This window comes from Natrix helvetica (genome assembly GCF_964273705.1).
Source record: "Natrix helvetica genome assembly, chromosome: 9".
Lineage (NCBI taxonomy): Eukaryota > Metazoa > Chordata > Lepidosauria > Squamata > Natricidae > Natrix > Natrix helvetica.
The window spans coordinates 21,829,280-21,856,180 of record NC_138560.1 but is presented as its reverse complement, the minus strand read 5'-3'; the positions used below and the strand labels follow the sequence as shown (position 1 = coordinate 21,856,180).

The 26,901-nt window shown below is 44.8% G+C and overlaps 1 protein-coding gene across 1 annotated transcript; it reads left to right on the top strand.

Annotated features, from left to right (window-relative positions):
- Nucleotides 1–1,126: 1,126 nt before the first annotated feature.
- On the top strand, nt 1,127–24,921 carry LOC309396523 (regulating synaptic membrane exocytosis protein 3-like; the record flags this gene model as incomplete). The annotated part of the gene is made up of 6 exons (XM_081961681.1): nt 1,127–1,310; nt 6,635–6,776; nt 7,084–7,196; nt 10,149–10,250; nt 14,516–14,655; nt 16,914–24,921. The coding sequence occupies 6 exons, from the start codon at nt 1,127–1,129 to the stop codon at nt 17,124–17,126; spliced, it is 894 nt and encodes a 297-aa protein (XP_081817807.1). The 3' UTR covers nt 17,127–24,921.
- Between the last annotated feature and the right edge of the window lie 1,980 nt (nt 24,922–26,901).

The following is a 26,901-nucleotide window of genomic DNA, read 5'->3' as shown; positions in this document are numbered from 1 at the left end:
TTCTAGAATGTAGGTCCCCCAATGTATTTGCAACCAACTGATTGACTGACTAAATGTTGAGAAACCTTCTGTGCTAGAAAGCATACAGGCAAAAGCAGCAAAGATTTATCATCTTGTCTGTACTCTTTCTAGCATCTCAACAGATCTGGAGGCTAAATCATAGGGTGAATGATAGAGGGAACTAGATATGTCTAGCCTAAGGCAGAGAAGGACTAGGGGTGACATAGAATATAATTCTTTATCAGCCGAATGTGATTGGACACACAAGGAATTTGTCTTTGGTGCAGATGCTCTCAGGGGACATAAAAAGACAAGATGCATTCATCAAGAATCATAAGGTGCAACACTTAATGATAGTCATGGGGTACAAATAAGCAATCAGGAAACAATCAATATCAATAAAAAATCATAAGGATACAAGCAACAACATTACAGTCCTGCAGTCATAAGTGGGAGGATAGGATAGGATGAGAAGACTAACAGTGATAGCTGTCTTCCAATATTTGAGGGCCTGTCACAAACGTAAGAGGTTTGACCTATTCTCCAAAGGACCTGAGGTCAGGACAAGAAATAATGGGATGAAGGTCATTAAAGAAAGATTCAACCTATAATTGAGGATAAGTTGCATGTCAGAGGAATGGCTTCCCTCCAGAATTGGTGGGTACTCCCATCACCGGAGGTTTTCAAGAGACTGGACAGCCATTTGGGGTTGGACTAAAAGATCTCCAAGGTCCCTTCCAACCCTATTGTTGTATGTTCTTTATTCTAAATATCCTGGCTGACTTATGTACCTATTGTATTTCTATTTCACTGAAGTGGTGGGAGCCTAGCCAAACCAAACCATAAATCACAAACAGAATGTCAGGCCTGCAGCCATCTTTTCTTTTGGATCTTTAGCCTGCCACCCTTTCTATTATTCTACTATGCATTTGCAGGAGGAGGAGCTTCAGGAGGAATGGCGGTCTGCCGCTAGAGCTCCGTAGATCCGCGGGGCTCTTTCCAGGGAATTAGGAGTGCTGCCGGTCCCCTTTTCCAGCATGGGGACCGGGTCCCCAGTAAACAGCTACCCTGGTTTCTTTTATGACCTGAATGGGTCCTCCAGGGTAGCTGGGTGTTTGGAAAAAGCATGAGGAACGTGAGGAATGTGAGGAACGAACTGGGAATGCAGCTGATGGGAGGCGGCGCCCTGAGAAGCCGCAGAGAGGCCGTCTGTGTTTGGAGCCGATTGAAGGAGAGGCAGACGGCCTCGAAATGGCGGACGGAGTGTGCGGAGGCGCGCCGATACCAGCGATGCCGAATTTGGACTTCAGGTTGGAGGCTGGTGACCTAGGACCATCTGGGACCATGGATTGAGGTGGCGAAGGCTGGAAGCGCCGGACGCCAAATCCCTCGGCTTGCAGCGTGTTGTGAGAGGTAGCTGTGAGAGGTTTGAAAAGGCTTAAAAACCATGTTGGCCGAATTTGAGAGGATTGGAGACCGGCCGGGTCCTTTGAGGCCGGCAAAGACTGGATGGGTAGGCCGAGAAAGAAGCTGGAGGCCGATGGGAGCGGCGTTGGGGCCTGGAATGGTGGTTTGGGGGGCAAATTCGCAGCTGCAGGCCAAGGCAGGATTAAAAGCCGAGGACCTGGTAGGAGTAGGACTACGATTCAGGAGGCTGTATAGAGACCGGGGGGGGGGGGAGCCTTGTTGGTGGATTGCCAGGAGGCCCTTATCATCGTGCACTCTGACTGCACCCCACCTACCCCCCCTGCTGACTATTTATTAACAACTGCCCCGGATTCCATCTGCGTGAGCCCTAGAGGACTCCTTCCTACCCTATATGATTTACTGCTGATTGACCATCTGCCCCTCGCCTATTGCCAACTACAGTCCAACTACCCCTTGCCATCCACCACCTACCACCCACCGCCCTCACCTCTTGATTGTCATCTAACCAACCTATCACCATCACCCCCCCATCTAAGACTAATGACTGGACTATTCTGTTTTGCTGCAACCATGCTTTTCAAATTTTTACTGGATTATGACATCTCCAGCATAGACCCTAAGCCCCGACGACGAACTCTTTTAACACTCTATGTATTTAAGGTCAGACCTGATCCTACTGCGAGAGTCCCCCCTCTCGCAGGTGTGGCCCTCCGCCCTTTCGAGGGCCCATCTTGATGACGGATTTATTAATCCCGAGAGGTGGAGGAAGCGGAGACTTAGGGGGTTTTTAGTTAGTTGTTTTTAAAAAATTTGTAGGGGTGGGGGTTCAGGGGTTGTGGGGCGGGTGGGTCAGATCAGGAGCGATGTGAGAGCCGTGCCTCCAGGTGTGGTCGCGAGCAGAAGGAGTGGAAGGGAGGAGGAGGGGGAGGATATCATTCCTATACAGGGCTTTTTAATTCCAACGGTCGCAGGGAGGGGCAGATATGAGGACAGATTAAGAACTTATAGTCGGTTGGGAGACCGTGGTTGCTGGTTACACCCGGTCGCTTGTACCAACCCCCGCGTTCTAGGTGGTCAAGCCCCAGGGCCTGAGGCTGTTGTTATGCAATGCGAGGTCCGTTGTTAACAAGGCCCCCCTCATTCACGATCTAATTTTAGAGGGGGAGCCGGACCTCGCGGGAATAACGGAGACCTGGTTGGGCCACGAGGGAGGTCTTCCCCTCGTGGAAATGTGCCCACCAGGCTACCGAGCATTTCACCAGCCCCGGGCCCAGGGAAGGGGCGGTGGGGTGGCAGCAATTATTCGGGAGGACTTAGAGCCGAGGGAGTCTACTGTGCCACAGACGTCCGGATGTGAATCCCTTGTTGTGAAATGGGGGCCTGGGAGACAGTTGGGCCTGCTGATAGTATACCTGGCTCCTCGCTATACATCAGCGGCCCTGCCCGAACTCCTCGAGCTGATCGCATCGGTGGCGGTTGAGACCCCCAAACTTTTAGTGATGGGGGATTTTAACCTGCCATCGATGGGAGAAGCATCAGAGGGGGTTCGGGAGTTCATGGCTTCCATGACAGCCATGGACCTGACTCAAATGATTCAGGGCCCGACACATGAGGGAGGACACACTCTGGACCTTGTTTTTGTCTCTGGCCAGTGGCTGAGTGATCTGGGAGGAGGGGACTTAACCATCACTCCCCTGTCATGGTCAGATCACTCACTCCTTCATCTTGACTTCCCTGGTGCTACCTCCCGCTGCGGGGAAGCGGAACCGGAAAGTACCAGATGGTTCCGCCCCAGGCGCCTGATGGAACCTGATAGGTTCCAGACGGAGCTTGGGCCACCTCCTGTAACCTTGACCCGCCCCCGGGTAGAGGACCTGGTGGTCGCGTGGAATAATGCGACTACCGGGGCCTTGAACCGGGTGGCGCCTTTGCGGCCTCTCCGGCAGCAACGATCCACCCCGGCCCCTTGGTTTACCGAGGAGCTAAGGGTGATGAAATGCCGCAAGAGACGTCTAGAGAGTCGTTGGAGATCCTCTCGCTCCGAATTTGATCGAACACAGGCACGAGCCCATTTAAGGACGTACCTTGTGGCATTGAGAGTGGCCAAACGCCAATATTGTGCCACTCTCATTGCATCCGCGGAGAACCGCCCTGCCGCCCTGTTTCGGGTGTCCCGCTCCCTCTTGTTTCAGAGGCCGCGGGAGGCCCCTCTACAGGGCAGGGCAGAGGAATTTGGTAAATATCTGCAGGATAAAATCGCTCAAATCCGGAGGGATTGGGTCCCTGTCAGTGGTACAATGGAGACGTCCATGGCGAGTCTTGAGGAATCGATCTGGGAGGAGTTTGACTTGGTTGCCATCGAGGATTTGGACAGAATGCGTGGACGACTGCGACCCACCACATGTTTATTGGACCCGTGCCCCTCCTGGCTTGTACTGGCATCCTGGGAGGTTACACGAGACTGGCTCCTGGGCCTAGTGAATGCTTCGCTGAGCGAGGGGTCTCTCCCGGCCGCCTTGAAAGAGGCGGTGGTGAGACCCTTGCTCAAGAAGCCTTCCCTGGACCCTTCGGAGCTGGCCAATTATCGTCCTGCCTCCAACCTTCCCTTTTTGGCGAAGGTTGTAGAGAGTGTGGTGGCCTACCAGTTTCCACGACATCTGGAGGAAAATGATTATCTAGACCCGCACCAGTCCGGCTTCCGCCCCGGTCACAGCACGGAGACGGCCTTGGTCGCATTGGTGGATGATCTCTGGAGGGCCAGAGATAGAGGTTGTTCCTCTATCCTGGTCCTATTAGACCTCTTGGCGGCTTTTGATACCATCGACCATGGTATCCTGCTGCGCTGGCTGGAGGGGTTGGGGGTCCGGGGCACCGTTTTGCAGTGGTTTGGCTCCTACCTTTCTGGTCGGACGCAGCGTGTGTTGGCAGGAGAAGAGAGGTCGACCCTACGCCCCCTTACTTGTGGGGTACCACAGGGGTCAGTCCTCTCGCCACTCCTGTTCAACACATATATGAAGCCGCTGGGTGAGATCATCCATGGTTTCGGGGTGGGATACCATCTGTACGCTGATGATACTCAGCTGTACTTTTCCACCCCGAACCACCCCAACGAGGCCATCGAAGTGATGTCCCGGTGTGTGGAAGCCGTACGGATCTGGATGGATGACAACCGACTCAAGCTCAACCCCTCCAAGACGGAGTGGCTGTGGGTACCAGCTCCCCGGTTCAGCCAACTAATTCCATCATTGGCCATCGGGGGCATTCAACTTGCCCCCGTGGAGCGGGCGCACAATTTGGGCGTCCTCCTGGATGCCCGGCTGTCCATGGATGACCATGTGACAGCCGTGGCAAGGGGTGCGTTCCACCAGGTTCGCCTGGTGCGCCAATTGCGCCCCCTACTGGACCGGGACGCCTTACGCACAGTCACTCATGCGCTGGTGACGTCTCGCTTGGACTACTGTAACGCTCTCTACATGGGGCTTCCCTTGAAATGCACCCGGAGGCTACAGTTGGTCCAGAACGCAGCCGCGCGGGTAATTATGGGGAGTACTAGGTACTCCCATGTGACACCGTTCCTGCGCGAGCTGCACTGGCTTCCTGTGGTCTATCGGGTGCGTTTCAAGGTTTTGATAACAATCTTTAAAGCGCTCCATGGCTCAGGACCTAGTTACTTGCAGGATCGTATCCTGCCCCATACATCCCTGCGACCAATCCGCTCGCACAGAGAGGGCCTCCTCCAGGTGCCGTCCATTAGACAGTGTCGGGGGGCGGCGCCTAGGAGTAGAGCCTTCTCTGTGGCGGGCCCAGCCCTGTGGAATGACCTCCCTCCGGATATTAGGAATACCTCTGACCTCCGCTCCTTTCGTATTAAGCTTAAGATCCACCTATTCCAAGTAGCTGGCCTGGCTCAACTTTGATCTAACTATATCGCTCCTGACGGGTTTTTATTTGGGTATTTTAATTACTTTTAATTATTTAGGGGTTTTTTAAACACTGTATTCTAATTGTTTTTTATTCATTAGCCGACCTCCTCCTTGTGTATGTCTCGGTATATGTCTCTGTTATATGTTTGTCTTGTCTACATATTTATTTCATATGTTTTATTGTACGCTGCCCCGAGTCCTTCGGGAGAGGGTGCGGCTAAGAAATAAATATTTATTTATTATTATTTATTATTGCTATTGTGGGAAAATGGGAGGTGGGGATTGTAAGGAGTTAGATGATATGTAGCCATAACAAATTTCTTTCTAGAAAGCCAAGGTCACCCTTTGTCTTTGCACCTCTGCATCTGGAACTAGATGGGTGAAAATGCCAGCATGGCAGTGGGAGATTGGACCATGGGATGGACTTGTGGGTGTGGGGGCAAGATCTTGAACTTTCAACTGGGTGGGGAAAACCGGGAAGCTTTCAGATTCTGGTTTTCCCAGATGTGCCAACATGGCTCTCTTAATAAATTGGAACTTTGAGGAATCCTTTGCCTCGGACTCTGATTTAATTTTGGATGCTATTTGGAACCCTGACACAAAAACCAACTGCATACAAGTATTTCATCAGATCAGGAGCGAAAACATTTTTAAAAAGTTTATATGGAAGCCTGCAGAGATCATCAGCGCTGGTCCCTGGATTTGGGAAGCCCAGGGGTGAGATGTTTCTATGGGTCCCGCTCCCAGGGGCAGCCATTCCCCCAGCTCGCCACTGTTTCTGTCACAGTATTTGCTTTTCTCTCCTTCTGGGTCTAATCTGCTCAGCCTCCCAGAGGTAAAAACATGTGGTGGTGTCTACTCATCCTTGCTTTGTTGTTTGCTTGCAAACAGAAGACTTCTGGAGTTGTCCCTTACTGGGACACGGGCTTTGCAGTTACCCAATAACACCATCTATGGGTGCTAATCCTAAAGCAGACATAACTGCCCAGGGCAACTGTTTAGATTCAATCTTTGATGGCTGTCCAAAGAGAGAAGGAGGAGGGGAGGAAAATCAGTATTTCTGCTTCACTCAAAAGGGCTTACTTTCAGTGGGAAACGCAAAAGAGTGCAACCCTTTGTATCCATCCAAAGGCCAGGGGTAAGCAGGAAAGAAACAAACCAGGATCAGCATGGCTCTCCCCGGATGTATTGTAGAACAAGTCCTTTCCTTTCCTGGCTGTGAGATGATGTCCATGGACTGCCTCACCCTTTATTTATGTGATTTCTCTCTCCCCTCTCCCCAGATGGTGGCTTAAAGAAACTTCGAAGTAATATCCGTCGCAGCACCGAAACTGGGATTGCCGTGGAGATGAGAAACAGGGTCACCCGTCAAGGCAGTCGGGAGTCAACCGATGGAAGTACTAACAGCAACAGCTCTGATGGCACGTAAGTCCTGCTGTTGGTTAATGTAACCATTGAGTAAAGAGTAGACGTTGCACAGAGAATACAAAATCAAGTGTTCAATTTTTTTTAAAGGAAAATGTCCTGCTAATATTAGCTGATAGCCCTCCCCCCCCCCCAAAAAAAAACCTGAAATGTCTTTCAGGTGCTTTATTGGCCCTTCTCATGTGAAGGCAGGAAGAATGCTCTGGGACAAAATGTGAGGTGGAGAAGGATGTGTCTCTTTTCTGCATGTTCTTTCAGGCTGTGTCTTCGTTTTCTCACACACTGTCTTTCTCACCCTTTCCTTCAGATTTATTTTCCCCACAACCAAGCTGGGAGTTGAAAGCCAGTTCAGTGACTTCCTAGATGGTCTGGGACCAGCGCAAATTGTAGGGCGACAAACACTGGCTACTCCACCAATGGGTGAGTGAACCTTTGGTGACCATCTCAGCTCCTTTGAGGTTCAGGGTCACTTGTTGGAGGAGGAGGAGGATCTCAACTGGATCTTTCTTAATTAACAGTCTCCCTGGGTTCATGTTTTGTGAGGGACTGTGTAGTGTGCACCCCCACACCCTCACCCCACCCACCCCACCCCCACACAGGGCCTTAAATTGTGTTTTGCCCCTGTAGTTTACAAATCATGGTTTATGGCTGAGTGGTTTTTTTTGAATCTATGTAATTGTGATTTTAGTGGGACAGTGGTGGCTCAGTGGCTAAGACACTGAGCTTGTTGATCAGAATGGTCAGTGCTTCAAATCCCTAGCACTGTGTAATGGAGTGAGCTTCCGTTACTTGTCCCAGCTTCTGCCAACCTAGCAGTTCGAAAGCATGTAAAAATGAAAGTAGAAAAATAGGAACCACCTTTGGTGGGAAGGTAACAGCATTCTGTGCACCTTCCGTGTTTAGCCATGCCGACCACATGACCATGGAGACATCTTCGGACAGCGCTGGCTCTTCGGCTTAGAAACAGAGATGAGCACTGCCCCCTAGAGTCAGTGACAATTACCACATATGTGCAAGGGGAACCTTTACCTTTTACCTTTAATTGTGATTTACTTAATAAAATCTTCTTCAATGTAAGCATGATTCCTGATGTTAGCTGGCTGGGGAATTCTGGAAGTTGAAGTCAGACATCTTCATCTGCCATGGTTGAGAAACACTTGTTCCTACTATACATTTTTGTAGCAAATCCCCAAGTATTGCATGAAATTCGTGCCCATGAAGACTATAAGTCATAATAGAACCTGTATAGCAATAAGTCCTTGAAAATCTTCCTACCTAATTGAATAAATTTGACATGAGTCACGTTTGACCATTGCAAATTTTTAGAAGGGGAGTGGGACTCAGGTTGTTAAAGTTGCTTCATGATATGCCCAATATTCTAGGACTATTTTTGATTCATCCTTCTATGTGAATGGATCAAGGTAAGTTGTAATTAATTTTCCATGTTGGTTTAAGGCAGCGGTTCTCAAATAGTGGGGCACGCCCCCCAGGGGGGGCGCGAGGCTCCGTAAAGGGGGGCGCAAAGGCTCCCTTTCCATCTGGGTGCAAACGAGGGGGCCGCGGCCGCCGGTGCACAAAGAGGTCTTTGTGGCCTTGCTCGCGTCTCCTCTGAGCTAACTGGCGGCGAAGGCGGCAACGGCGGGTCCCATCGGCTCCTCTTCCTCGCCGGGTCGGGGGGAGAGCACGAAAGCCGCCGGGAAACGGGGGTCCGCCCCTCCGCCTCCGCCCTGCTGGCCGAGCAAACAAGCCTCTCGGGGACCGCTTTGGCCACGCCCGGTGGCCGAGCCGCCCCAGCGCATGCCCCGCCTGCTTGCCTGCCTGCCTCCGCCCCGGAGGAGCGCTCGCTTCGGAGCTCGCAAATACAAACCCAGGAATCGCTCCGTCCGGAACATCGCGGCTGCCGCATTGGGATTTCCCTTGCCCCCCACACCCAAACCGGGAAGCTTTGTGGGCTGCGGGGAAGCTGGGCCAAGGAGGGCTTGGAGAGGAGGCCATTAGGAAAGGCCAACCTCTTTGCTAGGGCTGGCAAGAAATGGGAAATAAATATTTTTATAATGTTTTTGTTGGAATAGGGTAGGGTGGGGGAAGGAGACAGAAAGGTAAGAGAAAGGGACCTTTGAGGTCTTCTAGTCCAGCCCCCTGCTGGAACATAATACATCTAGTGCTCCTTGTTCAGCTTATTTTCCCTACAACAACCCTGTGAGGTGAGTCAGGTTGAGAGGGAGTGGCTTCCCAGAGTGGATGCCATGGGCACAAGATCCCTCCATTTCACAGCCACTGAAAAATCAACATCCAGAAAAGTGGATGTTCCACCTCCATCTCAGCTCTGCCAAGAATCTACTACAAGCAGCCTATGAGCTCCAATAAGGTGGTAGTATTTCCAGGGATATTGTAATAATCCTTCTTCAGCTCTCCATCCTTTTGATGGGTTGGCCTTCCTTTCTTCTGCGTAGCTTTCAAGCCCTAAAACCATATTTTCTCTTTGTAGTCCATTATCCACTTCGCAAAATATGGGAGTTTGGTGGCTGGACATCATTGCAAGGGGTAACCGTCCTTATTGGGATCCATCATGGATTGACAAGGATACAGTGTTATGCAGAGGTGTACTTATAACAATTTTATAGACAAATGATACTATTTACAGTCGCGCGGGGGGCGCGAAATGTTTTCTTCTTCCTAGGGGGGGCATGACAGAAAATAATTGAGAACCACTGGTTTAAGGACAGTGTAATTCATTTTGGTAAAAACTTATGGATAAAGAATCTGTGATTCCCCAGGTGCTACTGAATATTTATTTATTTCTATTTATGGGTTAAATTTATAGGCTTTCCATTTTTCTTACCCTTGGCCATGTTCCTTAGATTTCCTGGAAGGTACGATTCAGCAATATTTGAAGAACCCTAACATCTCCGTCACAATTCCATGGTTTCAATAACCTAAAAAGGTTTCCTAATATACTGTAGATCTACCACAAAACATTAAGATGAGCCAAGACACCACAGTCACACATGAAAATGGGGCAAGACGTTGGTGTGAAGGACAAAAGGCTATCCTTCATTATATCAAAAAAATCCCACTGAATTTTGAAAGAACTTTTTCTCATGGCGATAATATTAATCAAACAGCTTATTAAAGATGGATGCACACCAACTGTTTTGGATTTCTAAAAATATAAAGGATACTTTCTCCTCCCTTCATGCTGTTTTTCTTCTTCTTCTTCTTCTTCTTCTTCTTCTTCTTCTTCTTCTTCTTCTTCTTCTTCTTCTTCTTCTTCTTCTTCTTCTTCTTCTTCTTCTTCTTTTTGCATAATCACATGTGGGTAGCACAAAGCTCTTGAGTTGTGTCCATGCTGACTTTACTGCTGCTTCCTAGGTGATGTCCACATTGCGATGATTGACCGGAATGGACAGCTAGAAGTGGAAGTGATAGAAGCCCGAGATCTCACGCCCAAACTAGCAGCCAAATCTTTTCCTTGTAAGTAATTAATTCCTTCCCGGATAAGACTGAATAGAGATAAGGTGAAAAGCTGCCTGGAACAATTCTTGGTATTTACTGGAAAGTCGGTCGTCTGGTTTGTGTCTGTTCTTTAAAATACTACAGATGTACATTCACCCAATTGACCTAGAAAGGATCTAAGCAAATTAAGATGTTTTGAAGTCAAGTCAAACTTTTAAAAAACTAACTGGGTTAGGAGTAGATTGAAAATTCCTTCCGTGCCAAGAGAGACTCACTTCTAGTCCTTTACACAGTGCAGGCAGGAGAAACTGGCAAAGTAAGTTGAAGATTTGAAGATCGCAATAGCTGAAGTGGCATTCAGCAGGTTCTGACTGATTCTGGAGAACCGGTAGCGGAAATTTTGAGTAGTTGGGAGAACCAGTAAATATCACCTCTGACTGGTCCCTGCCCCCATCTATTCTCTGCCTCCTGACTCCCAGCTGATCAGGAGGAAATGGGGATTTTGCAGTATCCTTCCCCCGCCATGCCCAAGCCACACCACGCCCACCAAGCGATGCCCACAGAACAGGTACTAAATTTTTTTGAATCCCACCACTGTGCAATAGCAATAGCACTTAAACTTATATACCGCTTCACAGTGCTTAACAGCCCCTCTCTAAGCATCTTACAGAGACTCCAATAATCTGGCTTCTCATTTTACTGACCTCGGAAGGATGGAAGGCTGAGTCAACTTTGAGCCGCTCAGAATCGAACTCCTGGATATAAACAGAGTTCCCATTTTAACACACAGAAGTAACTGAAATCCTTTCCTAACGATTTGCAGGCTTTTCTACAATAAATCAGAAATGTTTGCATCTTTGTGTACCCACTTAACCGTTGTATTCCTGTTTACTGGGTTGAAGCCCCATATATAGCTATCGGTATATCTATATTATATTGAATCCGGTTACTGGGTTAACTCGGCATTTAATATAAGAGGTAATTGCATTAAAATATATTTAATCACATATTTTATTAATAAAATATCTGTAGCCTAGGCTAGGACTGAGAACTTACTCTTAAATCCAATAAATTTGATTTGAGTTTCTGGGCACAGGCAGGTAGTCCTTGAGATATAACCGTAATTGAATCTAGTCATTACAATTATAAATCAGGACTGTCGTAAAATGGGTCACCATGTTACCAAGCCCAATTTTATGACCTTTTTTGCAGTGGTCATTAAGCATCACCATGGTCATTAAGCAATTACGGGGCATCTTTTTTTTTTGCCAGAAACCAGAAGTAAAGACCAATTTCTGGTGAAATCATTGCAAATCACAGTCATGTGACCAAGGGGTGCTGCAAATGGCCAAGTACCCCAAGTGAGGTCAAAAGGACTGCAAGGCAGTCCCAACATCAGAATTTTGAAACTGGGTCTGTGTAACTTAGAATGGTTGCTAAGCACCGTTATAAGTTGAGGAATAGCTGATAAAAGATAAGAGGAGAAACTGATTATTATTCGATTTGGAACATATGGTACAACTACCGTATTTTTCGGAGTATAAGACACACCTTTTCCCCCCTAAAAGAGGATGAAAATTTGGGTGCATCTTATACACTGAATGTAGCCCCACCCACCCACCAGCCCCAACCCTTTGGCCTCTGCCTCCCAGCAATTTACTTCCTTGCAACAAATGGGGAAAATGGGGCTTGCAGAGGCTGCAATAGGCTATATGGCAATCCCTGTAGCCTGAAACAGCTGATGATCAAGAGGCCCAAGCTGAAAGTGAAACTTGCTGTTTGCTCCACGGGGGAAATTGCTGGGAGGCAGATGCAATTTTTTTTTCTTGTGCTAATCTGTCTGTTTGCTGTTTGCTGCAAGGAGGTAAGTCAATAACTATAAATGCCTATAGAATGTTCAAATTATTAGACTTATTATTTAAAGACTGCTTTATTATTGTTCTAGACAGCTTAACAAAATGAAAAAGCTTTTTACAATAAATGCTTGATCTGAAGAGGCCCAGTGCTATTGTATCTTCTTTTAAATAGCAGAGAATAATGTATACTTCCAGAAAGCACATCAGTTTTAACAGCATCTGTACAAGTATAGTCTGAAATGTAACACTACAAACAGTGCAGTGACGTGCAGTCAGGTGAGGCAAGTGAGGCAGAGCCTCACCACTCTCATCATAAAAAAAAAGTAAAAGGAAAAAGCTGAGCTAGTTACTGCCTCACCGTGGATGACTCTGCTTAACTGTTAAAAAAAGCTGGAAAAGGTACATGTGGGTTGGAGGGAGGGGGAGGAATTCAAACTTCATCCTCCTGGTGCTGTGCAGGGCTTTGGGCAAAGGCTGGAGGGAAGGACCCTGGCTCGCTTGTGCTCTCCCTCCCCAAGAGTAGTTTGATTGCAGGCAGAGCCACGTTGTGGGGCCAGTGTGTGTGCTACAGCATGGCTCTTTGCCTGGTTTCCTGCCTCCTCCTGTGGTCTCCTCACTGGTGCTCTCCCTCCCCAAGTGTAGTGACTTCCTCCCCAGGCCCCCATTCATTTCTCTCTCTCACACACACAGCTGGATAAAACTATATAAAAATCTAGCCCAGCTTCACTGATTACAAGTTTGAAAAGGCAACATGGCTCCGCCTGCAATCAAACTACACTTGGGGAGGGAGAGCACAAGCGAGCACTGAGGAGACCACAGGAGGAGGCAGGAAGCCAGGCAAAGAGCCATGCTGTAGTACACACACTTCCCCCCAGCCTCTTTCTTTTGGAAGGCTCAGATCGGCTCCCCTCCGGCTTCTCTGCCTCTCCTCTCACCCCAGCCTGCCAGCAGGAGGTGGTGGGTGGGCTTTATTGTGTTCCAGGCATTTCCCACCCAGACAGCAGGCTGCATTTGCAATGGTGGAGGTGTTTGGGAAAGGCAGCAGGGGAATGGGGGGGATGGCAGAGGAGCTGCTTTCAAGCCACTGGAAAAGATATCCAATCCAACTTTTGTGTGTGGGGGGGTTTGTTTGAGAGTGAGTGAGAGAGGGAAGAGGTAGGAGAGATAGTCCAATCCAACTTCTGTGTGTGTGTGTGTGTGTGTGTGTGTGTGTGTGTGTGTGTTTGAGAGAGTGGGAGGAAGGGAGAGAGGGAGGAAGGAGGGGAAGGAGAAGAAAAAGAAAAAGAAAGAAGGAGCAAAGGAGAAAAACAAATGCTGTCGCTTTAAATTGGAACTGAGCATGCCTGGCTGTGGAATTCTGGGAGTTGAAGTCCACAAGTCTAAAAATATTTGAAACCCAGCACTGTGTCAGTGCCTCACCAGTCATAAACCTCACCGCACGTCACTGAAACAGTGCATATTGTCTGTACTGTTTGCTGTTTGTTGCAAGGAGGCAAATTGCTGGGAGGCAGAGGAAGATTCCCCCCCCCCTTGTTTTCCTCCCCAAAAGCTAGGTGCATCTTATACTTGGGAGCATCTTATACTCCAAAAATATGGTAGTTAGAGAAAAGAGAAAATAGAAGGAAAGATTAAGAATGTTGAAGTATGATAAGATATGATAAAAATGTAATGTATATGCCTGTATAACAATAATAGCTGTACAGTGGGTAGATCAGCATATGTTGCTAATTTTTAGTTGGTAGTTATAAAGGAATATGTATAGAAAAAGGGAAGAAAACAACCTGTATGTACATATGAGATATACTGATACTGAAGAGGCTGTAAAGATGAAAATCGTGATATAAAACGAAGAAAATTGCTCAATAAAAAGCATTGGGGGGAAAAATGTTGACGAATACCTGTAGAGCAGGGGTGTCCAAACTTGGGAACTTTAAGACTTGTGGACTTCAACTCCCATGGCTGGCTGGGGAATTCTGGGAGTTGAAGTCCACAAGTCTTAAAGTTCCCAGGTTTGGACACCCCTGCTGTAGAGGGTTTTGCCAGCCAAAAATGCTATTGCAAGAATGAAAGCTTGGTGCTCTCTCAGCTTGGTTGTTTTCTTGCGTACGTTTCATTTCCCAAATTAGATAACATCTTCAGTAACTACCGTAGCACTTACGATGTTATCTAGTCAAACAACGACACATCTGCAAGGAGACAACCAAGCTCAGAAAGCACCAAGCCTGCAGCTCACAGCTGAAAGGAGACGCCTCACTTCAATCCTGAGCTACCGTTTTTTTCCCTTTCTTGGTAAAGCATCTTTGCCGTTGCCCGCACGAATGCGCAACTATACTTCTACGGATGCATCTGGTAGAACGTTGAAAACATCCCAGCTATTATTAAGCTCCCTGCTTCTCTTTCCCTCCCCCCCTCTCTCTGCCGACACAGCTACGTATGTTAAAGTGTATCTGCTGGAAAACGGGGCTTGCTTGGCCAAGAAGAAAACAAAGACCGTCAAGAAGAACTATGACCCGCTCTACCAGCAGGCCCTTCTGTTTGATGAGGGCCCTCAGGGCAAAATGCTACAGGTGAATGCTTTCCTCCTCTTTGAAGGGTAAGAAGACCCTCCTTCTGCCCATATGCGTTTTAGATCCATAATTCAGCCACAGGAAGGGGTGGGCTGCTACAGGTTTGGCTGGGTTACCTGTAGCTAACGCTGTGGCTGGTTCGGAGAACCTCCAAATTCCACCCCTGGCTGGCCCCGCCCTCCCTACCCTCACCCCTCTCACTCACCCCTCCCCTCCCAGGAGTCTCCACGTGGCCTGTTGGGGGTGCGAGGTAAGCGCAGGGCCTGTGCGAAGGCTCCGGGAGGGGGGAAAACGGGCCTCCTGGAAGTTCTGGAAGGCTGGAAAAGGGCCCATTTCAGACCTCCGGAGTCCGGGGGGAGGCAGTTTTCGCCCTCCCAGAGACTTGAGGAAAGCCTCAGGAGCCTGGGGAGGACAAAAACGCCCCCCCCTCCGCCATGGTGCAGGAGGCCGACTAGGCCATGCCCACCCAGCAACCGAGCAGAGAACCCATTGCTGAAATTTTTGAACGCCACCCCTGGCCACAGGCCTACTGAGATGCCCTCACAGCTGTCCCCTGGTACCCCGTGGGAGAGAACCTCCTACTAGGTTTTAGACATGCAACCTATATAGGTGCAATATAAATTCTAGTCAGTTTCTCTGTGGCCTTTGTGGGAAAGTGATTCTGGTAGCTATTAAGTAGACAACCTGTATGGCTACAGTAGGGATTCTTGTTGGGTTGTCACTGGTGTCCTCATTAGACTTAAGATCCTAGCTCAGAGGTCTTCAAACTTGGCAACTTTAAGACTTGTGGACTTCAACTCCCAGAATTCTCCAGCCAGCTCTGCTTATGAAGTCCACAAGTCTTAAAGTTGCTAAGTTTGAAGACCTCTTTCCTAGCTGCTTTCAGCTGGGGACCTTGTATAGTTCCCATGAGAGGTTCTGAAGGCCCCGGTAGGGAGCTTGAATGCTATGAAGTTACTTGAAATTGAAGAAGAAGGTTATTAGGAATTGCCTCAACTATTGACTTTAAAATCTAATTTTCAGTGAAGTCCCAATTTAGATAAAAAGATGCCGAATTCAAAGTTGAATTCAGAAAGTTAAAAAGTGAGGAACAAATGGCCTTTCAGATATTGCTAAGGAAATCTTCCAGAAATCAAGGGAAGTATTGTCCAGTGCTAAACATGGAAAAACACAGGTTCCACAATACTGAAGAGGGCAATAATAGTTTGATGGAGAATCAGGAAGTATTTCCCTGAAATCTTAATTGAGATCTTGGTGTAAGCAAGATTTTTTTTATTTTGAGATGGGATTATTATGGGATTTCATAGGGTTGGTTGTAGGGTGCCGAGAGTCACCTTATGTGAGATGAGTGGCCATGCAAAAGTGATTATTAAATAAATAAAACAAATAAAAGGCAACTTTCCGCAAGTGATGAGTTGTTAAAGGATGGGAGTTAAAAAGTATTGACTCATTTTTAGTTGAAAGAGCAATTTATGATATCCCTATTTTCCATCTCCCCCTTTTCAGGATCTCAATTAGCGAAAGCCAAGAATTACAGATCTGATTCTAGATTTTCTATCGAGATTCTAGATAGTCCCACTGTTGGATAGTTGTAAGATAATATTAAAAAGATACCAGAACCAAGGTGCTTCTCAATTTACCAATTTTAATTATCCTTCTGGTTTTGCATACTGACTAAAAACTGATAAGGGGGTAAATGTTACAACTAACTGTACTTGGTGAGGTTATGTGGATGCGTTCACACAGATGTTTAACTAAATGGAAGAAGCACATCAGGGTAATTTCAGAACATTGGGTATTTTTAAATAGCCCCTAGAACTACCAGTCAAAAGGCATTTTAATATCTCCTAATGTATAAACTGGGATCTACATCAGTTAAGCAAGAGCATATATTTCCTCATTTCCAGGATAGTAAATGATCGACAAAATGCAAAACTCACTTTTTAAAGGCTGCGAGATTGATACTAATTTGTTTAAAGGACTATCTTTGAGATGCAAAGTAGGCCACTCCTACCTTATCTAGGAATAAGTTCTGGAACACAAAGAAAGGTTGGTTTAGAGTCAACAGAAGTAGGACTAGGCTGTTAACGATTTATAATAGTATTAAGAACCAAGGTGTTAGCCAAAAACAGAAGCACCCCAAAGGTTAATTATGGGATGTTGGTAATGGTCTCCTGCTTTCTATCTAACCCTCTGAAGGTCTTCTGATTTTCTTGGATTCTCTTGGTAATCCAGCTTGTCCTCCTTTTTCCCTTTAGGTGATTGTCTGGGGAGATTATGGTCGCATGGACCACAAGTGCTTCATGGGGATGGCTCAGATTGTCCTAGATGAGCTGGACCTGTCCAGTGTAGTGACAGGTTGGTATAAGCTCTTTCCCACTTCCTCGTTGGCAGACTCCACCATCGGACCCCTTACTCGTCGCCTTTCTCAGTCTTCACTAGAGAGTTCAATAAGCCCTTCTTGTCCTTAAAGAAGACACAACACAACAACAGAGAATGCCTTGTTCTACCACGGCTTCCGGTAGCATGGTTTGTAAAATATTCCATGTCTTTTTCCTCCCGTCACCCTTTCTCCTCCTCCTCCTCCTCCTAAGAAGAGAAAACTGTTCTGGTGACTTTAAACATGTCTGACCCTCCCTCTCTGGGGGAAAAAGTAGGAGAAATCCAGAAGGTGATAGGGGAGGAATTGAAAGGGAAAGAAAAGAAGCACGTATTAAGGGGGAAAAAACGACAACAACCCAATAAAAAAACTGCCAGTTTCAAGACTGTTACATCACCCCAAAGAAAATGGCCTGTGAGAAGGGGTAAACCGTTTCTAATGTTTGGAACATCTTAAGACAGCATCTCAACCGTTAAACCCACTTCAAAAGAGCATGTTAGGTTTTCTTTCTTTCTCAGTCCTGTTTTCTTTTGGCATCTCTGGAGGAGAAGTTTTGGCTTGTTCCCCTCGTGTTTCTTTAAAAACAAAACAAAACAAAAGAAGGGGAAAATATGGAATGCAGCACTGCTAACTTTTTTTTTTAAAAGGAATGTAGCATTTTCAGACATTATGTAGCTTGCCACGTGCTTACGGATTCCTCTGCAATATTTGTACAGTATGGCCATCTTCCCACCTGGCAGGAGCCGTCAGCATTTCACTTCCTGCTTAATTCCTGGGTTTGGAATCCTGGAGAAAGCAATTCCGTTTGCGTTGCATATCTGGAGAAGAAGCATAGGAGGATCTGCCAAAGGTGCGGGAGAAAAGAGATCTCTCCAAAGGGTGCATTTGACTGTTAAGTTCAAAGAACACTAAGACTCATGTTTTGCTTTGTCATGCTTAGAGAAATTTAATTGTGTCTCCTCCTTCAGACACTCCTGCGTTAGATCTCTGATGCTACTTTAGCAAGGCATATGCAAAGAACATATGCAAAGAACACTCTTACTGAAATGGGCCCTTTGTTCAGTTTTGTCCTCACTGTGTCTGGACCGAATTTGCAGCCCGAATGACAAGACACCAAACCAACCAATTTTCAAACAGAAGATGAAACGTAACAAGAAGAGATGTAAGTGGCCAACATGGAAGCCCTTCAAAAGTTCATAGGAGAGCCCCTGGGTTTCTCAAAAGGATGAGTGCGGAGTCTCTCCATTTTATTAACTGTTTTCAGTTTAATCCAATCTGGCTGCAATCCTACAACTAATTTATTAAAAAAATATCGAACATTTGATGGAATTTGCTTCTGTGTAAACCTGCACAGGCTGGATTGTTAGTTGTATGAATATGTGTTTTATGTAGCATTCTGGTCTCTCGGCGATGACCAGTTCCCGTAGCAAAATTGAGAATTGCAGAAGTTTTTCATGAAGGTGCCTACTAAAATTTGTTGCAAATACTCAGGGGAGATACTACTGAAAAATCACACTTTCTTTATTGTTCCTGTTATTTTTTAAATTTTCCCATGGACTATGGGGACAGTAAAAGCAGACGGATCGAGTGTCGAAGCGGCAGCAGCCTGAAAGCTACTTGTTAGTTTCTGAATAGTAGACAGCCTTGGGAAGTGGCTCTTATATTGAAATGCTACGGTTGGCAAAGAACTCACTTTAGCTATCCACGCATGAATATGAAGGCCAAGAAACTGTTTTACTTCTTAGTGTATTATATAAGTAAAATAAACATGGGCTCTTCTGTGACTCCAGCTAGGATGAAACACAAGGGAAGTTCTCAAGAAGAAAAAATGAAGGGGAAATAAATCTGACAGCATTTGATCTTCTCCCTTACAAGGATGACAAGTTTCCAGAGTATGTGTTGATGGGATCCTGTCACACCCTTCAAAAAAGCATATGTAAATATATTAATAACCTGTTGGAGCAACGTTAACCTGCAATGATTCTTGGATATGGGATTTCTGTAGCCCTACAATTTCACCAAAACCAAATCCATCTACAGGTTTCAAAGCAGGGAGTTGATGATGTTATCTTGGCCTTGTTCTTCTTGAACGCCACGACGTTGTGTTGCTCTCTACATGTATGGACGGTTGTGACGTTTTCCAGAATAAGCAATATATTGGTTTTGAGTTTCTCACCTGAGACACCCTGTCTTGTTCGTTTTAGAAAGTCTTTTCTTGGCAAAAAGACGACAACAGTGTGTCATCTGGCATTCACCTCTAAACCAACTAATGTTGCCTGGTTTCACGGCATCCTGAATCTGACTTTGAATAAATGCAATTCGCAAAAGGTTTTATTTTAAAAATGCAAAGCAGGACTAACTCAAAGTTTGCCTCGAATGACAAAAATGTGGCCCATCATTCACTTGCCTGCTTTGCAGAAAAACCGAGGTCTGCTCCAAAGTAGAAAAATACGGATTACGAAAGCCTTGTGATGGGTTTGTCTCGTTGTGTCAGCACAATTTGCCCTCTCAGATGCGATTTTGAGGGAATAGCAGGACTGTAGCCTCCCTCAAGTTATGACGCTGAGATTTGAGGAGCCATGGCGACAGTTCTTCTAAACCAGGATACCACTTAACACAACAATTGTTTAAAACATAGACAAGGAAGGCAGTCAAGATTTTGTGCAACCGATGACAGGCTTCTCCATTGAAGAAGTGGCAGAACATGAGTCCGTGAAGTGCCTGAAGAACGTACAACCATCAGTAGAAGCTGTCCCTGGTCCAAGAAGAGCAGCTACTGTCAGTGAACTGCATGAGTCCCCTCTTCTTCTGGTTCCTAAATCAAGAAGAGTCCTTCAAAAACCAACCATGTTTTGCTTATCCAAGGATCCTTGCACATTTCCCTAGATAGTTGGCAACTCTGCCAGTATAGATACCCTCTTCTCTAAAGCATAGAAGCTTCCTTTGAACAGTCCCCCAGTGCTCTGGACAATTGCTCTATAGCTCCCCCACCCAAGCTTGCCATGAACCCAGATTCTGGGGCTTCTGAACTTTCCTACCTCGACCTTAGACCATTCTGGATATCTGCTTGTATCATCTCTTTGGCTTGATCACCTGGACTTGTCTTGACGTTTCCAGTCTCTTGATTGCTGACCCCCCCAAAACGATCTGTGCTTTGTAAGATCTTGAATTGTGTTTCATCTTAGCTAAGCAGCTCCTGGGAAATATTTCGTTGCCAGCTTCGAGACGGGGTCTACACTGAACAGTGCCCCAGCTTGCTTAGCAAGTAACACTAGTTATAGGAATACACCTGGCATCTTTTGGTGGCAGATAGGCAAGGCGATGCCTTGTTTATCCATGGAAAAGTCTATATAATAATGCCCATGGTGTAAAAAAACAAGGATCAGGCACTGCCACCACATCTGGAGACATCTCACCTAGTTTAGAAAAGGCACCATCCGTCTGAAAGACTGGAACAAGGCAGCAGGTAAATAGAAATCAAATTAATTCTGTTCCCATATAGTGAAGGTACTAGGGATTTCTAAACAGCTTCAGTATTTTTATAACTGTTCAGACAAGAGTGACATGATGTGATTCTAAGAACAGCATGCATGATATTGCAGTCGGGCAGATATTGGAAGTACAGTTGGACCACTAAGACATTTCACCTGCTTTTATAAATTCAGCACTGGAGGAAAGAAGTATAAGATCTACTGTATGTCCCAACATAAGAACTGCAAATCTAGATGCGATATGGCATTAGTCCACTTCCACCTCAACAGAAATGTTGGATTTGTTGAACGGCCCCATCATCAGTTTGATAAAGGTCTTTATTTTATTTTTTAAAACCCCCACAAACTATTATCACAGCCAGGAGCTTACATTAGAGAGATGACGAGGCTTCAAATAAGAGTTTCATGCCTAAAAAACCTAAAAAACTAAAATGCATTTCATGGGAACGAAAAACAAAAGGCAACTAATTCCAGGCCATTAAAGGAGCTTTGGGTTTTTATTTCATAAGCATCAATCGTCTCTTTTGTGCCAGAGCTGATGGTATCTCTCACTCAGAGGATTTGATGAGAGCAAAAGTCCCAGTGAGGAATCGCAAAGGCCTTGGAACGTGCTAAGAAAGAATCCTCTGGATCTCGGTTTTTCTACCCTGTTTCCCTGAAAACAAGACCTCCCCAGATAATAAGCCCAATCGATCTGCGCTAAAATAAACCCTCCCCTGAAAATAAGCCCTCCCCAAAAATATTGCCATACAGCAGCAGCCATGAGGTGGCCGTGCTCGCCACCTCTTGTACCTCAAAAATAATAAGACCTCCCCAAAAATAAGTCTAAGCCCTTATTTTGGGAATCAAAAGGGTCTTATTTTCAGGGAAACACAGTATTTGGGCAGTAACCTCCATTTTTAAAAAATGAATTGTCTGCACAAAATAAATAAAAAATCCCAATAATAAAATATAAAAAATTTCCTGTTGAAATGCTGTTTTTTTTTTCAAAAATAGGGGGGAAATGGTTGTACCCCAAGATCATGATATTGGCTTCAAAATTGGGTAGATCCAGAGGACATTATTATCTCACAATCTGCATTTTGAAGTGGACCACTGCCATTGCCACATTTATAGAGGTTGCTGTTTTTCGCCCTCTAATATTGCTTCCTTGTCTCCTTTCTTTATCTGACGGAAATCACTGAAATCCTGTTTTATTTATCTGCCATATTTATATCCCATTTTTCATCCTGCGTGGAATTCAAAGTGGCATATATAAGTTTGCCAAGCCCCAACAAACCTTCCATTTTATCAAATCGGCTGTTTCATATACATTATTGTCGAGAAAGGACAGGAAAGTTTAGAAAAGAGGTCCTGTTTCCATTCAAGGTTTGCCTCTGAGCACAATTATTGAATGGATGGAACCTGATCCAAAATGAACGAGAACTCTGGTGAATTGTATACTTTGAATCTTAATCTACGCTTAACTCTGCAGAATAAGAGTTAACAATAACAAACCACCAGCTAAAATGGAGAAATGAGCTAAGCAATATCGGGATCCAGACAGAATTTGTTGAAAGTTTAAAGAAACAGCTCATCTTTACACACAGAGAGAACAAAAAATGCCTCTGGACTTTTTCCAGCACAAAAGACCATTTGATCCAATTTACAATGGAGATAGATGCATGATAGGTTCAATACTGCCACCTGCTGGTTGGAGAGATCCCACGAACAACTTCAGGAAAGAGGAGGCTAAAAAGGAGCACTCCAGGGGATCCAACTGCAGAAATCTGGACTCATGCAACCCGAGGCTTCCCGTTAAGTAGCGTTAAAGAATAAAGAAACTGATCGTTTTTCTGCACAGTCCATGAACTGAAGTAATATGAAGATGGGAACAATGGCTAAAATTTCTTTTACCAAACTATTTCTACTGCACTGGCAATTAAGGGTGCAAGACAAGCTGCCCGAGTGAAGTGCAAATTGTTGGTTGTATACCTCATGATTTTATAACTATAATATGTTGTGATTTGTTTTGTCTGTTAGTCTAGTAGAAGCAGCAAGAGATGGTAAGGGACAGGGATGGTAGGGCTCTATTAGCACATCTCTTTTCTTTTTGCCTTCTACTTCGGCGTGCAAAGGAATTAGGCTTCTCCAGTATTGGGTATTTATTTTAACAATGCACATCTCACCCTAAAAAGGAAATATCCAAAGTTGCTTTGCAAACTCAAAGCAGAAATAAAGCAAAATCATAATAAGAACAGCGTTAGACTGTTAAAGATACAGTATGAAGAGAAGAAAATACAACAGCTTATTGATTTTCAGATGTTCAAATAATTAACTTGGATCAATTTTTATGAGAATCTTTCCCACCCTGTACCTGTAGTCTCAATATCACTGGATTCTCCAGGGTACAGGTAGTTCTAATTGATAACTTGATAGCCTTGACTGTTTATTTTCTCCCAACATTTCCCATATATGTTTTTTTCAACCAGAACTCAGCTGTTCCCTGAGTATGAAAGCTTCCTTCAGGGTGGGTTTTTTTTTTTTTTAAACATCACCAGTACGATGAATATAGAAAACAACCATGACTGGGATGTTGCATCAATCTGGCTCTTCTGATGCCTTCCTACCGAAGTAACCTTTCAAAGCGGAGAGGCTGCTACAGAGCTTAACACAACTCACGCAGTTGTCCTTGCACCAGGATTCAGGAAAAGTGTGCATAGTTACAAAAGGTATTTCGAGGTCTGCTGTTCTCAGGGGACACAATACTGTTGCGCTCTCAAAGGTGCAGGATTACAATGAGAATACAAGAGGACTGAAATGCAATAGAGAAAGGGATCCTGGGCTGAGCTTTTGAGTGCCCCTCACTTGAAATCAGCCATTGTTGGTGGAAACTGGGACCCCCAACTACAGGATCTGTTGCAGTGGTGGGTTCCTACCGATTCAGCAGAACCGGTCGTGATATGGCGGCTTGGGTCGCTGGAACTGGCAGCGACCCAGGCCTGCCACGCCCCTGAACCGGTTCTCCTACGGCACCGCCATCTTGTTTTTTGCTTCTTCGCATGTGCAGAACAATTTTTATTGTATTGCTCATGCATCAAGCACACACATGTGCAAGTGCTCAGCATGCCCACAAGCGAAGCAGCAATAGTGTCTGCCGGAACCCACCTCTGATCTGTTGCCTGTTCTGTAGCTTTTAAAGGGGGAAAAATAGTACATTTTAAATAAAAAAGCTTTGGAGACGATGGCTGAAGAAAGAGATGTGTGTGGAGATGATGCTGATTTTATGTCATGAGTTAGGCAGGGTTCGGGGAAGAGTAGGGCGTTTGTCTCACTGGACAATCTTGTCTCTTCTCACTCGGAGTGTGGGTGCAATAGGTTGCCTTGAGTTGGGACTATCCGGCTCATTGGGTAGCAAACCCCTCTGGATCATACCACTTTTGATGTTGGTGGCCTTGTTGGTGTTTTCCTTTTAAAATATAAGGGCTTATGTGTTTTCATGTTAACGATGGATAACTTTCTTCTCCCCACCAATTAGTTCTTCCAATGCCCTCATTTCCCCCCCAAAAGAATATTGAACAGCTTATTGTTCTCTGTGACATTGTGAAAATAGTCCCCAGAGACGGTCACTAGAAACTGGAGGCAATGCTACCTCTAAATTTTGTTTGGCCTGGAGCCATTCTGGAACTGAACTCTTAGTAGGAGCTTAAGATGTATTTGTATTTATTTCTTGGGGTAATTTATATCTAGCCTTTCTCCTAAAAACAGGGTTGATAAGGCAGCGAGCAAAAGCTTTATAGAATGAAATGAAAATATTGATATGCAGTAGAAGTAGAATTTAAACTTGACCTGGAAACTTAAGTTTATTCTCCTGTTTTAAAAAGGTCTACCTGACAAGAGGAATCGAACACTTCAGCTGTGATTGGCTGAAAGGGAATGTTTTCATTTACACATTGAAAATACATCTTTATAGCAGCCATTCAGCACAGAGGCCCCCAAATGATACAGAATACAAATCAGACCATACAGTAGTTCTAAAAAAAAACAACCATCAGTTAAGCAACATCAATGAAAGGACAGGCATGGAGGGAAAAAACAAAACCCTGAATCGACAGAACTGCTTGGAACCATTGTACAAATACAGTAGCTTCTAAAAGGATTGTGAAAAAGAAACCCTGCAGATAGCATGGCAAGATTTAGGTTTAATACGAGATTTGAAAAGGTATGGCGGCTTCTCTGGTTTTTGTTAGTAAGGCTTAAAATCTGCGTGGTCATCCCAAAGGTTTTTTTTCCAAAAGGCAAGTAGACTTTCTTTTTCTCTTTGAAAATGTTTTGTTTCTCATCCAAGAAGCTTCTTTGGTTCTAACTAGTGTCTTGAATAAGAAGCGAAACTTTTAAATTATCTATCTATCATCTATCTATCTATCTATCTATCTATCTATCTATCTATCTATCTATCTATCTATCTATCTATCATCTATCTATCTATCATCTATCTATCTATCTATCTATCTATCTATCTATCTATCATCTATCTATCATCTATCTATCTATCTATCATCTATCTATCTATCATCTATCTATCTATCTATCTATCTATCTATCAATCATCTATCATCTATCTATCATCTGTCCATCTATCCATCTATCTATCATCTCTTTCCCTCTCTCTCTCTGTATGTCTGTCTCTCTTTCTCTGTATATATATCAATATATATATATATATATATATATATATATATATATATATATATATATATACACACACATACATATATATATATATATATATCAATCTCTCTCTCTCTCTACATATACATATACATATACATATACATATACATACATACATACATACATACATACATACATACATATCAAGAAAGTCCAGTTACCTTTGGGAAAGCATTCTTGGAAAAATCTTGACCTGGATGATTGAGAATCTCCACAGACAATCTGGGTGGTCAGTCATATAAAAGGAGATTTCCCAGATAGAAAAGACCCATTCATTGTGGCTTCTTGGATTAAAACCAGCATTTTTGAGCAGAGTTTGAGAAAGTGGCAGGCAAGGTAGACGGCCCCTTCTAGATCCTTGAAGTAGCTTTACTTGCTAAGTTATCTTCAAGGCTTGTTCCAGTATGGGGCTGGAGGTGCCTAAACATGCTGCCCATCTGACCCACTTTTATTTAGAAGCAAATTCTAGCTAAACTAATAATCTCTCTGTAAACAGCGTAAGCGGGGATCCTGTCATGCTGAGGAATATCAACATATTTGTAGCTCAAGGTTGAACTGTGGAGCCCTTGGTGGTCTCTGAATTTAGTTGTTTTCTTGCAGATATTTAATTTATGCAACTGGGTAACATCTTCAGTGTTGTTCATTGAAGATGCTACCAAAGTAACTTAACGGAATGTCTACAAGAAAACGACCAAGCACAGAGACCACCAAGGGCTCCAGAGAAGAATATGGCAAGGGGTGAAGTAATCCTAGAAAAAAAAAAGGAGTCATTGCAAAACAGTAATTAGGTGTTGTGATAAGCTTCATCAAAGCATAGCTAAGGTTTCTGAACTGGGGTTTTGTTTAAAGCAGGGGTCTCCAAACTTGGGAACTTTAAGACTTGTGGACTTTTAACTCCCAGAATAGCTGGCTGGGGAATTTTGGGAGTTGAAGTCCACAAGTCTTAAAGTTCCTAAGTTTGGAGAACACCCCCCCCCCCTGCTTTAAAAGATTAAATCAAGGTTATCCAAGCCAACCAATTATTTGTATTAGCCTGCCTTCTTACTTGGCTTCCAAGATTATAGCATGACCTTGGTCTTAAGTAGCAGATTTTCTGAGAGAAATATGAATGGGGATCAGAATCAGAATTTCAAAACCTCCGGTCACATTGAGCACAAGGGGATGTCTTGCAATGGGCAGTGGAGAGAAGTTACTAATGGACCAACACACACACAAGACAATTTTATACCCATGCTCTGTAATGTTTTCTATGTGATGTGGTCTTTCCTAAATGTAAATCTCTTGTATTTTTCTGTGGATTTATATATGCAGCAGGACTGACAGCTTTGAGGGTGCACGCTGAATTTTGTAAATTATTCTTGACAAGATTTCCCCCCCCCCCTCTTTCCAAAGGAGGCGAGATGGATTTTCAAAAAAAAGAAGAAGAAAAAAATGTTAATGTTACTCCATTTGGCTTGTTAACTGCATGTACAGTATTTGGACAGCAAGTAAAGATAATTAAAGCCAGTTTTGAAAACTGTTTTGATTGTTTTCAGATAAGTGTTACTGTCACTGGTTTTTAAACCAGTGATGTTTCATGCACACATACCCAACACGCAAGTGTACTATAGCTGAGTTTCTGTTGGGTGTATGCGTACTTGATTTTGATGTGAGTGCATCTTG